Source organism: Tasmannia lanceolata, unplaced genomic scaffold (genome assembly GCF_043159265.1).
Source record: "Tasmannia lanceolata isolate RefF3 unplaced genomic scaffold, GAP_Taslan_0.1 ptg000007l, whole genome shotgun sequence".
NCBI classification, from domain to species: Eukaryota; Viridiplantae; Streptophyta; class Magnoliopsida; order Canellales; family Winteraceae; genus Tasmannia; species Tasmannia lanceolata.
The window spans coordinates 5,039,442-5,052,161 of NW_027518684.1; the positions used below are offsets into that span (position 1 = coordinate 5,039,442).

The window sequence follows — 12,720 nt, forward strand, 5'->3', positions numbered from 1 at the left end:
ACCAGGTGGCTGCTCTCACATGCAACAGACAATCTGTGAAATGCCTTCTGCGATTGACACTAGCAAATCCCCTTCTTCTTCTTTTTTTAAGGATAGGTAAACTGGCATGAACTGACACACTTAGGACTCCAAGTCTCCAACTGAGATAAGGGTTAAAAAAACAAGCAGTATGCAAACGATTAGTAAATCAAACTGAGTAATGTGATTTGTTTTAAAAAATTATATTTTAATTAGAAAAAAAGAAGAAGAAGAAGATGATGACCAAGATGACTATTGCAAAGCAAATGGATTAAATGATCTTAACCGTCCAATTACTAGATACAAGCATCGTATCTGTTTTCTACAAGTATGGGTGGAATATCAAATTGCTCATGAAATATGCACCATTTCATCATCAGCTCCACTTTAACAGAGATGGATTGCAAATGGATTCACCCCAGAAAAACCTGAATCCTGTCACCCATGGCATCATTAAAATCTAACAATGTCCCTCTCTGAGGATTACCACCTGCCTCCTTGGTTGCATCATCTAATATTGCCTTGAGATTTACACCCATCAAACCTGCGGAACAGAAAAAGAGAAGAAAAAAGGCCAAAAAGTTCTGCTTAGTGCTCAGAATTCGAGTTATATCTATCTATCTATCTATCTCTATACTAAGCATGTTTCTTTCCAAGTGTCATTTGCCTTTTCCAGAAAAGGTTTTTCTGGAAAACATTTTCCCCTACACCATGTTTTGATGGGGTGGGGAACCATATTTTATACCCAAGAAAAGCATGGGTAGGGCCCATCATTTTACACTTGATCTGGTGGACCCATCAACTCTATCCAAACCCATGCATATCATGGGAACCACTAGTCTACACCTCAGGCAATGATGGGTTGGGGCTCAATATTTGACGACCATGCCTAGCATGGGGGGCCCCACCGTCTCTACCCAAACCTATGCATAAGGTGAGGCCCACCATTTTACCACTAATGTTATTGATGAGGTGGGGTCCAGTGACTCTACCCAAACCTATGCATTTGACTGGAGCCCACCATTTTACACCTCATGTTTTGATGGAGTGGGGCCCACCATTTTACATCCATGCATAGCGTGGGATTGAATACTTGTGTGTGTGTGTGTGCGCGCGCGTGTGTGTGTGTTTTCAATTATAATGTCTGGTTGAGAATATAATACCTGGAATTATACTTGTGATTCCTTCTAAGAACCCAGCCTGTAAAAATATATTATGGATTATTAGAACGTAATCTTACTAATATGATTATATTGTACTCGTAAAAATGCAGAGTTCAGACCTCTTTGGATGCTGCCAAAATACGTCCTTGTTTGCAAATGAGATTATTTTGAGTACATCTTATTTATGATTGGGACATTAAGGCCTCTTCAGATGCCATTAATCATATGATTTATAAAACCATTTTAATAATTATTCGCAAATCAAGTTTAAATTCAAAATCATGTGTATATAAAATTATGTGGAAATAATTATTGAGGTAAGCAAAGAGGCTCTTCATTTATGTAACTGTATGATTTACTATAGTAGTTATGCATATATTTGAGAATGTTCACATGCATGTGTGCTTCCATGGAATGCACGACTAGAGCAAAAATGGACACACTGTGATCACAAATGAATTGAATGCAATATAGTACATTTGTATCCCTAATAAGAAAATGGAATCTTACAGGAATTCTGACATCAAGCTTCTCAAGTCCATTCCTTCCAGTGATTTTGATTCTCAATGTGCGAGACCAGGTCCCAGAGAAAGGATCTTTTGAATCATCTGTACCATAGTTATCATACACATATGGGTTTATCACTTCAACAACAGGATCTCTCGAGCTTTCATTTCTTTGCTCAGTATCATCTCGGTTTACGGGTGATATACTGAAACGATTGCTGGTAGCTGGTGAATAACCTATATGTAAATGAAATGTAATGGATTAGGAGGGAATTAGGAGAGATGTATTTAGTTGATGCTAAAGAAATGAGAGATCTGCTGTCCACCTCTTTGGAAAGAACGTTGACTGGGAATGGTACTATAGCGCTTTTCTTCTTCATAGTAAGCATTGAATCCTACGATTTCCTTGATTTCTTCGAAAGATGGCAAGGTTCCAGGAGGAGGGAGGCGACCACCTTTTATTGCAGCAAGTGCGTCCTGCAAATATTTCCACAAAGTTGCTTAATCATACTTCCAGAAAAAAAAATAGCAAGTTAATTTGAGTAAAGAGAACAGACGCATGTCCCTCGAAAGAAATTGTCATAAGCTATGTGACACGACAGAAATTTTTTAAAATGTTGCAGTGTCAAATTCACTTCGATTATAGATATCTAGGAAAAACTTTAATTTATCCTTTTTCTTGTAATTTGGCATTAATTTTATACTATTTGTAGTTATGTTTTAGGTAGATACATTGCTCTATATATTTTGCTCATAAACGAATATTTTTATAATTATAAATATTTTGATGTTCCCCAACTAGGTTGGGACCATACTTAGCAAAACTCCGTTTTAAACGGCGTTTTTTTTATTAAAAAAAAAAACTCGTTTTATTGGTGTGTCATTTAATACTCGTGTAAAACTTTTACGTTGAAAAAAAACTCCGTTTTTTCAGGCAAATGTTTTAAACACGTTTAAAATGCGTTTTAAAAGCATTTTTTTGGCCAACTTTCCAATTTTACCCCCACCATATTTTGTAAATGACAAAATTTTAAACTCATTTTCTTGTGTTTCCTTTTTTTTTAGTATTTTTTTTTTAAACCGGTACCGTATTAAACTCGAATTTTTGCAGTCCCATTTTTTTGTCGAATCACGTTTTGCTAACTATGGTTGGGACAAAGGCTTAGTTGAGTTGAGTTGAGCTGAGCTGAGTATAAATATTTTGATGTTATCATATCATACAGGCATGTTACTGGGTCCTGGCTTTCCAGGGTCACAGTGTCAGACACTCAGTGCCGTTTTTGTCTAAGTTTCAAACTGCATAAAAATTATTTTGGAGCTCTCTTTTGGCAAACCTGGAGAATTCAGACTTTAACAGTCAATGAGCCCTGTAGAACAAAAGCTACATGCTTATAGCGAGGTCAGTAAGGAATAGAAATTAGAAAACACTAACAATTGAGAAATTATGAAACAAGCCGTCATTTCTCTCATTAATTCTCAAAAGGCTTACAGTGAAGGATTTAGCAATCCAAAGGATGGATTTAATGAATCATGGCTGGGCCCCACGTCACTACGAGGTCAGACCTAATGGCACTCTTCCCCTGTTTTTACCTGAATATTATATAAGTTTTCTGACCAATAGTTTTTACCTGAACCCCACTGTTTCAACTAGATCAAAGTTGATAATAACACGCCTGAGCTCTTACCATTTTTTAGACCATTCAAAAAAAAAAAAAAAAAAAAGTTTTTACCTGAATATTATATAAGTTTTTTGACCAATACTACAAAATGCTCCCTCCATTGCTAGATGCTTATAGCGAGGTCAGTCGAGAATAGAAATTAGAAAGCATTAACAAATGAAAAATTATGAAACAAGCCTCCCATTTCTCTCATTAATTCTCAAACGGCATACAGTGAAGGATTTAGCAATCCAAAGGATGGATTTTAATGAATCATGGCCGGGCCGCACATCACTACCAGGTCAGACCTAATGGCACTCTTCCCCTGTTTTTTCCTGAATATTATATAAGTTTTCTGCCCAATAGTTCTCTCATCACCCAAATGCCTTTCTGTCTCCTCTACTACAAAATTGCTTAGGTAGGACCGTAGGACAGCCCTACCTTGATCCACAACAAGGGTGGCATCTACCCCTGAAGGGTCAATTTCTGCCCACTATCCCCACACCTGTCATTACTGTCCTTACCTTTATCATACCAATCAGGTCAATAAGATCCTCCTCTGCATGCACAACAAGCTCTGCTGTCAATAGCCTCTCCGACGGGTTCTCTACGACCTCCCCTCATTCAACAAGTCCTGTCAACATATCCTGGACCTCAATGCTACCCTTTGGCTGCTCTCCCAACGAATTCTCAACAGCAGTATTTGAGGTATCAATGTCTTCCTCCTCACTAATGGCCTCGTCATACGGAGGGGATGATGCAACTATAAGGGAGTGCTCCATGAGAAACTTGATCTCACTCATCTTTGTATCAAGACTGGCCTCCCATTCTTGGCGGGCCTCGGCACAACTCAGTGATTTTCTTCTATTAAGCCCAAAACTCAGCCCATTAGTCCTCATGGACCTTTTACAGCCACCTCTGCGAACAGGCCGCAGGACCATATACAGCCCATAGCTGATCAATCTGCTCCATGATGAGATCAAGTTGATCTTACCATTGATCAAGTCAATCACAGATCTCTACCTCAAGTGTCGTTGATATGGCTCGGCTCGCTTTCTGAACTGTGGTAAGTTTCAAACAAGTTCCAGCTCGATGGTCCCGTGCTTGTCACTGATTGGACACAAAATATTGCAGTGTAGCAGTGATTTTGCAAGGACCGCGGGAACAAGCAATCTTTTCTGAATTCTGATGGTTGTTGTCCTCGTAAATTCCAAAATGTTACTGACTTGGAAATCCCTATTCTACTTAGAAAAGTTCATATCAAATCTGGACTCAAGGATAATTTGAAATTCTGGATAATTGAAGAAACTGAAAGCAACAAAATGGCAGATATATCTCTGCTACCAAATTTCAACAATTTTAGCTTTGCTGGTGTACACAGTTTATGACCAAATCTAATTCAGTTCACTCAATTCTGAAATGAGGCTCTTGTAATCCAAGGCGCTAAAATTCTGCATTTCAGCAAACTAATTCAAACTTATTCCATCTGTGGCAGTTGTTCAACTGGGCTTTCAAGCTTCAGATGAACTCCAATGTCGACAAGTTCAGCAAACTAATTCAAACTTATTCCATCTGTGGCAGTTGTTCAACTGGGCTTTCAAGCTTCAGATGAACTCCAATGTCGACAAGTAGTCCAGCAACAAAAACCAAGCAATACTATTTGTCTGTTTCTACCATGAACATTAAACTCGTTTAGTGATGATTAAATTGGTTGTGGATCAGTCCAGGTTTCAGTTCAGATCTGAACTGAAAAAATTGGTTTGCAACTTCATGGTTTATGGATTGAAGGTAGTTGCAATCTTTAGAAAATTTCAACACTCAGATCCAAATTGTAACCAGACTTACTGGAAGTCGAGCAGCAGAAGCATTAAAAAAATTCAAGAACCTCAAAAATCCACTGGAGCTGACAACAACTTTGGGGAACTAGATTGAATTTCCAAAACTACATCTTAAACTGTCGTAGAAAGATCACTTGACCTTACCTCTCAAATCCAGGATCTTGTTAAATTTTCAGGAACTGTAGAAGAGACAGAACTTCTACAAGACTAGCTCTGATACCAGCAGATGTAGACTCATGGAGCGGAAGCTTTGTTTGCAAAGGATGAGACCCGAGCAGTTCTAACTGCACCAGGCAATCAGTTTAAAAAAGAAGCTCACAGTTGTGGTTCAACAGGTTTAGATTTGTACTCAAATTTGGTGGATCTCGTGCAAGATCAATGGGACTAATTGTAGGAATAACCCTCAAAGAATTTCTTTCAGATCTGGATGATCTATATTACTAGGTAACTATTTGCATCCAAACAGACCCTTATGTATTTGATCACGTGCTAGAGCCATCTGGGAGAATATCACTGACCATCACAATATATTATATGGTGTTGGCGCATATACAAGTGGGATTTTAACCATCTAAATGTGGAGATTTTCTTGTGGGTTGTGAATCGTCAGTTTTTTTATTTTCCATCCCTGCATCTACTAGCCACAAATACATCTATCCCTGTCCTGAAATCTGAACTCATAGTGGTCATTGTAGTGGGATCATATGTAGCTATGTACATTTTCATTTTTAAGTCAACATCTTTGCAAAGCGGGAGAGTGCTCCTTGTCTATGGGCGTGTAACGTGATTTGGTCCAAAAGCTTCCCTTGTAACAGGATCCAGTCTGTCAAAACTAAGGGTGTCAATTTTGGCTCGGGCTCGGAAGCTCGCTCGAGCTCGGCTCGTTAAGGCTCAGTTAGGAAAACCCGTATAAAAGAATACTCATAAATATAATTTAAATATAATAAAGTAGGAAACAGCTGGAGGCATAATCATCATAGTTATAACTTTTTCCGTATTTGTCATAACTTACTAACTTTTGTTGGTATTTTTTTGGTAATTGTCATAACTTTACAACTTTTGTGGCTAATTTTTCATTTAAAACTTTACACCCTTCAGCTATTTTACTTTTCTCCGTAATGATTACTTTTTTTCGTTTGCTAAATTGCTAGCCACCTTTGCTAGCCACCTTTTTCTTTTTAATATAACCCAAGCACTTCAGCTATTTTACTTTTTTCCGTAATGATTACTTTTTTTCTTTTGCTAAATTGCTAGCCACCTTTGCTAGCCACCTTTTTCTTTTTAATATAACCCAACCAGCCAAGCTCGCGAGCCTAGCCGAGCTTGACCGAGCCGAGCCGAGCCTGGTTCGAGCCCGAGCCTAACCTCGGCTCGGCTCGGCTCGTTTACACCCCTAGTCAAAACTAACCATATCTACCAATAAAAGAAAAAAGACATATTTACCGGTGTTTGCTGGTTCTAGTCTACACTATATTTAGCTCTTTATATTTTTTCTAATTTTTCATAATTGCCATTCAAGGTCATACCCACTGCCTCAACGATTGAGCCTCACCTCCCTCCAAAAGAAGCACCTTGGACATTTAGACTTAATACCTCACAGGATACAGCACCCATATGGATAGGTCTATCATGCACTAGAAAATGCACAAATTGAGGTAAAAGGCTATAAAATTCTCAATGGAAACTAGTAAACTCATTTGGTCTGACTTATCATAAAGTTAGCTTAGCAATTGAATTGAAATATCTCCCTTCAGCTGGACTAGGTGGCTTACCTCAACTGGATTTAGGTTGAGAATTTTATAGCCTTTTGTACTGAGAACAGTGACCATTCAACCAAGCAATCCCATTAAACCGATGAATACTAAACAATTTTGCAAGGCCAAATTAGTATAGCCAAAATCTCCATAAATGATGTGACAAGATGACATCAAGCTGAGAAATCATGCAATAACTGTCAAATGAAAAACATGAATGAGGTAAATATAGTAGATACAAAGATATTTTCACCGTACCACCATGCTTTAAGCACAAAATTGAATCTAAATTCTGAAGGATAGGATATAAAAACACCCACACCATGAAACATTTAATTCACAGAATTTTATTCAAAAATATTATCAGACCAAGTAAGTAATAGGAAAAGATTTCACCTGCATTGCCTGGATGGAAACCCCAATCAAGGATAGTGGATAGATAACTATTTTAAACCCGATCTCCTCAAGTTCAATAGGATTCAATATTGGAGTCTTGCCCCCACCTTCAACCATGTTGGCCTACACAAGTAGACAAAATGCTTTAGTACTTTTCATTGCATTTTTTTGGTTATGCAAAAATGATTAAGAGAAAATATTTTGATAAAAAAAATTGACACCTTCAAAAAAAGATGGATTTAAGCCAAGTCAGATGAGCAAAGGTTCCAAATATGGTTTATAAACTAGGGATTCTAATATTGAGCGAAGGTTTCAAATTTGGTTTATAAACTAGTGATGCTAATATTAACCGCCACACAAACTGTTGCTGGATTTTGTTATAGCTGGTTCTGGCTCTCAATTATACTGTAGATTCAAAGTGAGGCTTAAGTAGTATTCCCGGTTTGTTAACATTTGTATGGTTGTGATTTTACATGGACACTAAGCATGTATACTTTGTAGAGAAACCACGTAGGTGGCAAATCCAAGACCTAAATCAAATAACTATAAGTATGTTAATCTAATTCTCGATTACATAGACAGTTGAAGGTAACACCACAAAAACCTAGCGTCAATTTTTGTTATGCCTTCATTTATACTAAGAAATTACTAAATTAGAATGAATATGTCACTTCTCCACTACAAATATCCTGTAGTGATGTATGTGACACTCTAATACGAAAATTGGAATATGCCGTTCACATGTTGGATTTTACGAATGAACACATGGTTTATCCTCCAAGGCCAACATCAAGCGAGAGATTAAATAATGTACCATTTTTGGAAGTAGAGGAGAAATCTCACAGAGGGCTTTCATCTCTTCTCTTGAAGAAAGTGCATCAATGAAAAGAACATCTGCTCCGTTATCAGCAAACGCCCGTGCTCTCCAAAGCGATTCTTCCAAGGATATAGCTTGGCGAGAATCAGTCCTTGCTATGATAACAATGTCAGAGCCACACTCCTTTCGAGCATCAATTGCTGCTTTTATACGCATCACTGCCTCCTCTCTAGGAACCACTTTTCTCCCCGGGGTATGGCCGCAAGCTTTTGGCGATACCTTTTCATGATGTAGTAATGTTAGCATGAAAAGACTTAAAGAGAACAAATGCAGAAATAAGACAGTCGTCACACATCTGAATTTTGCCAATTATAGTCAAGATTCAAGTAGTTAAGTATTCTGCATATAGTATGTAGGAATCTTCCACATAGTAGACAAGGGATAGTAACCCCACCCACTTATTATAAAAAAATACATAGAAAATGCAGTGAATTAAGCGCACATAATATTTATTCAAATCTGAATTCGATGAAGCTTTCAGGTTCATTTTGATACCTCTAACTCAACTTGTATATAGTTGAATGAGAAGTATTTATTCAATATGCTTACATGCCAGATTTCGCTAGAATTTGTAAAAAAAATATCATCCTACAAAAATTGTCAACAATTGTAAAAAAAAAAAAAAAAAACAGTAGAACTGTGATCATGATTATGAACAAAGGTATAAAATAGAAAAGGAAAAAAAAACGCACTTAAAAAGGATTAAAACAACTAGCTGTGATAATTGAACCAGAAGAAAAGGATCTTATACAAATAGGAACAGTTACGGAATATGCACCTGGTCTTCAAGAATTATCCCTGCAAAACCAGCTTTAATAAACCCTTTGACAGTTCTCTTCACATTCATATGATTTCCATATCCATTGTCCCCGTCCCCGATTACAGGGATTGATACAGCTTGTGTAATCTGATGACCTTGATTTACCATTTCTCCATAGGAAATAAGACCAACGTCTGGCAATCCCAACCTAGCAGCTGAAACCGAAAATCCTGAAAGAAAATCACATTAGAGTCAGAAACTTTGTCCTCTAGTCTGAAATGGATAGGAATGAAACCTAGCAATAAATTGTAATTTCTCAAAATCTGTAGAAAATATTTTATGACACTATTTGAAGCAATTCGGTCTTCCACAGTTCTACTTAAGATTGGACAGGCCTATGAAAGGATTACCTGCAATTTGTCCACTTTAAGAGTCAGAGCCCCATAAAGGGGTTATGTGAAGCTTAACTTCAATGGCAGTGCACTCATTCCCATGAAATTGACAGAAACTAAAGGCTTGATAAGATTGGTGGTGTTTTCTCAAATGACATAAGTTATCATTTTTTCATTGGAAGAAATTCTTTCTCTTTGTACCCGTGTTTAAAAACGTGGATGCGGGTACATAGGGAAAAACACGGAACGCGGCCAAGAGAAATGGGAGTCGACTCGCAGGAGTCCACAATGGCAAGAGGGAGTTTTAAAACTATGCTCTGTACTAGAGTCAATTTGATTGCACACTTTCTCTTCTCAGCATCTTGGACAGAAGGGGACTCCACGTGTGCATCTGAAGTTGAAGCGTAAAGTGAACTAAATTGTGAATTTTGGCATCTCTTGCAGCTCTATTATGAGTTGGTTGTGTGTGTCCATTGTCAATCTTGATTTTGTGTATCTGTATTTCTTTTGATACAATTTTCTTTTCCATTGATCAAAAAGAAAAAGAAAATGGAAACCTAAACAACGAATCGTCTCCAACCATATATATAGCCTGAAGCAGTATGGGTTGGTACTGTGAATGATTCCAACAGATTCATTCATTACATGATGCAAGTTTAATCCTAGGGTAGGATTCCTACCCAAAAAATAAAGACATTTAATTCTAGATACGCAACCCAAGTGAAAACCCACTTTCCAAAAGTGGGTACGGAATGTTTCCAATGAATATATAACAAGAAATTAGGTCTAGGGATTGACAATCTACTGTGTGTATCTTTCACTGCCCCGCTGCAAAAAAATGATGCTAACAAATTACAATTGACTAGAAAGACAAATGAAAAAAGAAATAAAATAAATTCCATTGGTGGAAAAGATTCAACAGCATACGGATCGAATACAAAATAATAAATGATGTAGAGCGATTAATCCCATGCATGCTATGAATTTATCATCCGACAAATGATAATAGTATTCACATACTAAATTAACAGTATATGGATTCCTTCCATGCCCCTCAAAAGAAGAAAAAGTAAATACATAAAAAGAAAGCATATGTGCTTGCAAAAAAGGAAGGTTTTCATTTGAGTGTTAGACTGTCCCATAATTTGAATTCATTTTAAAGGGCATCTCAAATCTCAATCCTAATGCCCGAAAATTTCAGATTAGTTTTACATGAGCCACTATTCAATTGTAAAAGAGCATGAAAATGCAGAGAAAACCCAGTACAATCTTGGGTTTCTTTGTGTTGGGGTTCCACGCAAACGCAAATAGTCCCACATCGAATAAGTGAAATGGATGGGGATGGGTTATAATGGAATGGGCACCCTCGCTCTAATGGCTAGCTTTTAGGGGTGAGTTCTACCCGGTTAAACTCCCTACAAATGGTATCAGAGCTCAGGTGTGGTAACCCCAGTTTTCCTCCGAGGGCGGGAATGTCCCTCGGGGAAGATCTTGGAAATCCCAGTGTAGTTATCTCATGGTCCCCACGTTGCCGCTGCGTGGAGGGGCGAGATTGTCCACGATGCTTCCGTGTGGAGGGGGAAATTGTTGGGGTTCCACTTTGCATGTTTATATAGACATTTACAAGTGGTTTACATGAAAAACATGAAACATGTGTGTAACTAACTATAACCAACTATATTTGTTCTTTCTAGATCTGATCTAATATATTCTAAAATACCCATTTTGACAAACCTAATTTTTATTTGTTGAAATGAAAAGATACTCTCCCGTGTAAGATTTTCAACCATTGAAATAACAAAGAACAAAAAGGATATTCTCATAGCCAAAATAAAAAGGAAGAAAAGAAAGAAACACATCTAAACAAACACTCATGAAACAAATCAAAGTCATACGTTTATAAGAATACAATAAGAAAGAACAAATTTTCTTCTTTTTATCCGTTTTTTATAATTTCATATTAGTTTTAAATGAGCCACTGTTCAATTGACCCATTTTGACAAACCTAATTTCTAATTTTTATTTTTTGGAATATGTAAGATTCTCAACCATTGAAATAACATTTCCAAGCATCAAAGGCATACGTTTATAAGAATAGAATCAGAAAAAAACAATTTTTCTTCTTCTTAACTAAAAGCAAGCTCATACCACTCATAAAACAGAACTGAAATCCTGCTCTCTCCACAAGTTTTGCACTAAGAGCATCGAAACAAGCAGGGCCCTGATGAACCCCCGGTGACTTGAGAATCCTTCGAAGTTCCTTGCACGGAGAATCCCCCTCTCCCATGTAAGATATTGCTTTCAGACCCCATCTTGCACAACCCTTTTTGGGTTCTTCTAAAACTAGCCGTTGGAAGTGAGACCCACTTCTGAAATTTGAAATCGAAGTTGGCGCTGATCGATTGTTATGTTGAGGGGATGAGAAAGGGATGATAGACGGTGAGAAAATCCCCTCATGGGTTTGGATTGAAAACTTCATTATTCCGTTAAAAAATGATCAACACAAGAAAATCTCTCTCGCTCGTTTTCTTCTGGGGTTGAGAAATAAACGTAAAACGATGCCCATGTTGCTATAGACGAAAGCTTGGTGTAAAAGCCATGTCGACCATCAATGTCCGAACAAATGACCATGAATCTAGACCATCCAATTGGTTCAGTACACTTGTTAAATGAAATAGAGAGTGGGATTAATCTTTGTATGCCAAACATGGTGGGTCCATCCTCGTTATGTCACACCTCTATATGATACAGATTTTGGGCCCATTCTGAGTGTGGCACCCATATGTGAGGTGAAACACAAGATGTGTTCATCCTTGGTGTGTTACACTTGTAAACTAAAACATACTGTAAGCTCACTCTCAATATGCCTCACGCCTAAATTGAGATACCTGGTGCCCCTTGTGTTACTCACTTGTGAAGTGAAATACATGGTGACCTCACTCTCAATTTGTTATACACGTTAAATAAAAGACAGTGGACCTTCTCTTGGCATGTCATAGTTGTAAAATGAAATTCATGCTATAGGCCTTCTCCTGGCATGTCATAGTTGTAAAATGGAATTCAGGGTAGGCTCACCTTCAGTAGTAGGCCTACCTTTGATATTTCACACTTGTTAGTAGGCCCTGTTCCTTCTGGATTTTTAAAACCAGTTGAATATATCATCTCCCTAAATTAAAGGTCCCTGTAATAAAACTCGAACTAAGGTGGTTCAAGTTACTTCCTTTTTCATGTGTAATCATACCAATGGAAATTCTGAAAACCTTTTTCTTTTCCATTTTTTTCCAGAAAATTCAAACAGGGCCTAAGTCTTCTTTTTCCTGTTACATGTATACACATCTAATTTCAACTTGTATGCCTT

General features: G+C 37.5%; 1 protein-coding gene across 1 annotated transcript; it reads right to left on the reverse strand.

Annotated features, from left to right (window-relative positions):
- Nucleotides 1-271: 271 nt before the first annotated feature.
- LOC143881550 (uncharacterized) lies at nt 272-11,983 on the reverse strand. The gene is made up of 8 exons (XM_077384669.1): nt 11,511-11,983; nt 8,989-9,200; nt 8,148-8,429; nt 7,334-7,456; nt 2,014-2,164; nt 1,692-1,924; nt 1,182-1,218; nt 272-562 (listed from the first exon to the last, which is right to left on the reverse strand). Exons 1-8 carry the CDS (start codon nt 11,839-11,841, stop codon nt 432-434), a joined length of 1,500 nt encoding a protein of 499 aa, XP_077240784.1. The 5' UTR covers nt 11,842-11,983; the 3' UTR covers nt 272-431.
- Nucleotides 11,984-12,720: the final 737 nt, after the last annotated feature.

Coding starts and splice junctions, on each gene's coding strand:
- LOC143881550 (XM_077384669.1), bottom strand. CDS start 11,841: ATGAAGTTTTCAATCCAAACCCATGAGGGGATTTTCTCACCGTCTATC. Junction 2,165..7,333: donor TTTCCATCCAGGCAATGCAG/GTGAAATCTTTT, acceptor AAATATTTGCAG/GACGCACTTGCTGCAATAAA. Junction 1,925..2,013: donor TCAACGTTCTTTCCAAAGAG/GTGGACAGCAGA, acceptor ATTTACATATAG/GTTATTCACCAGCTACCAGC.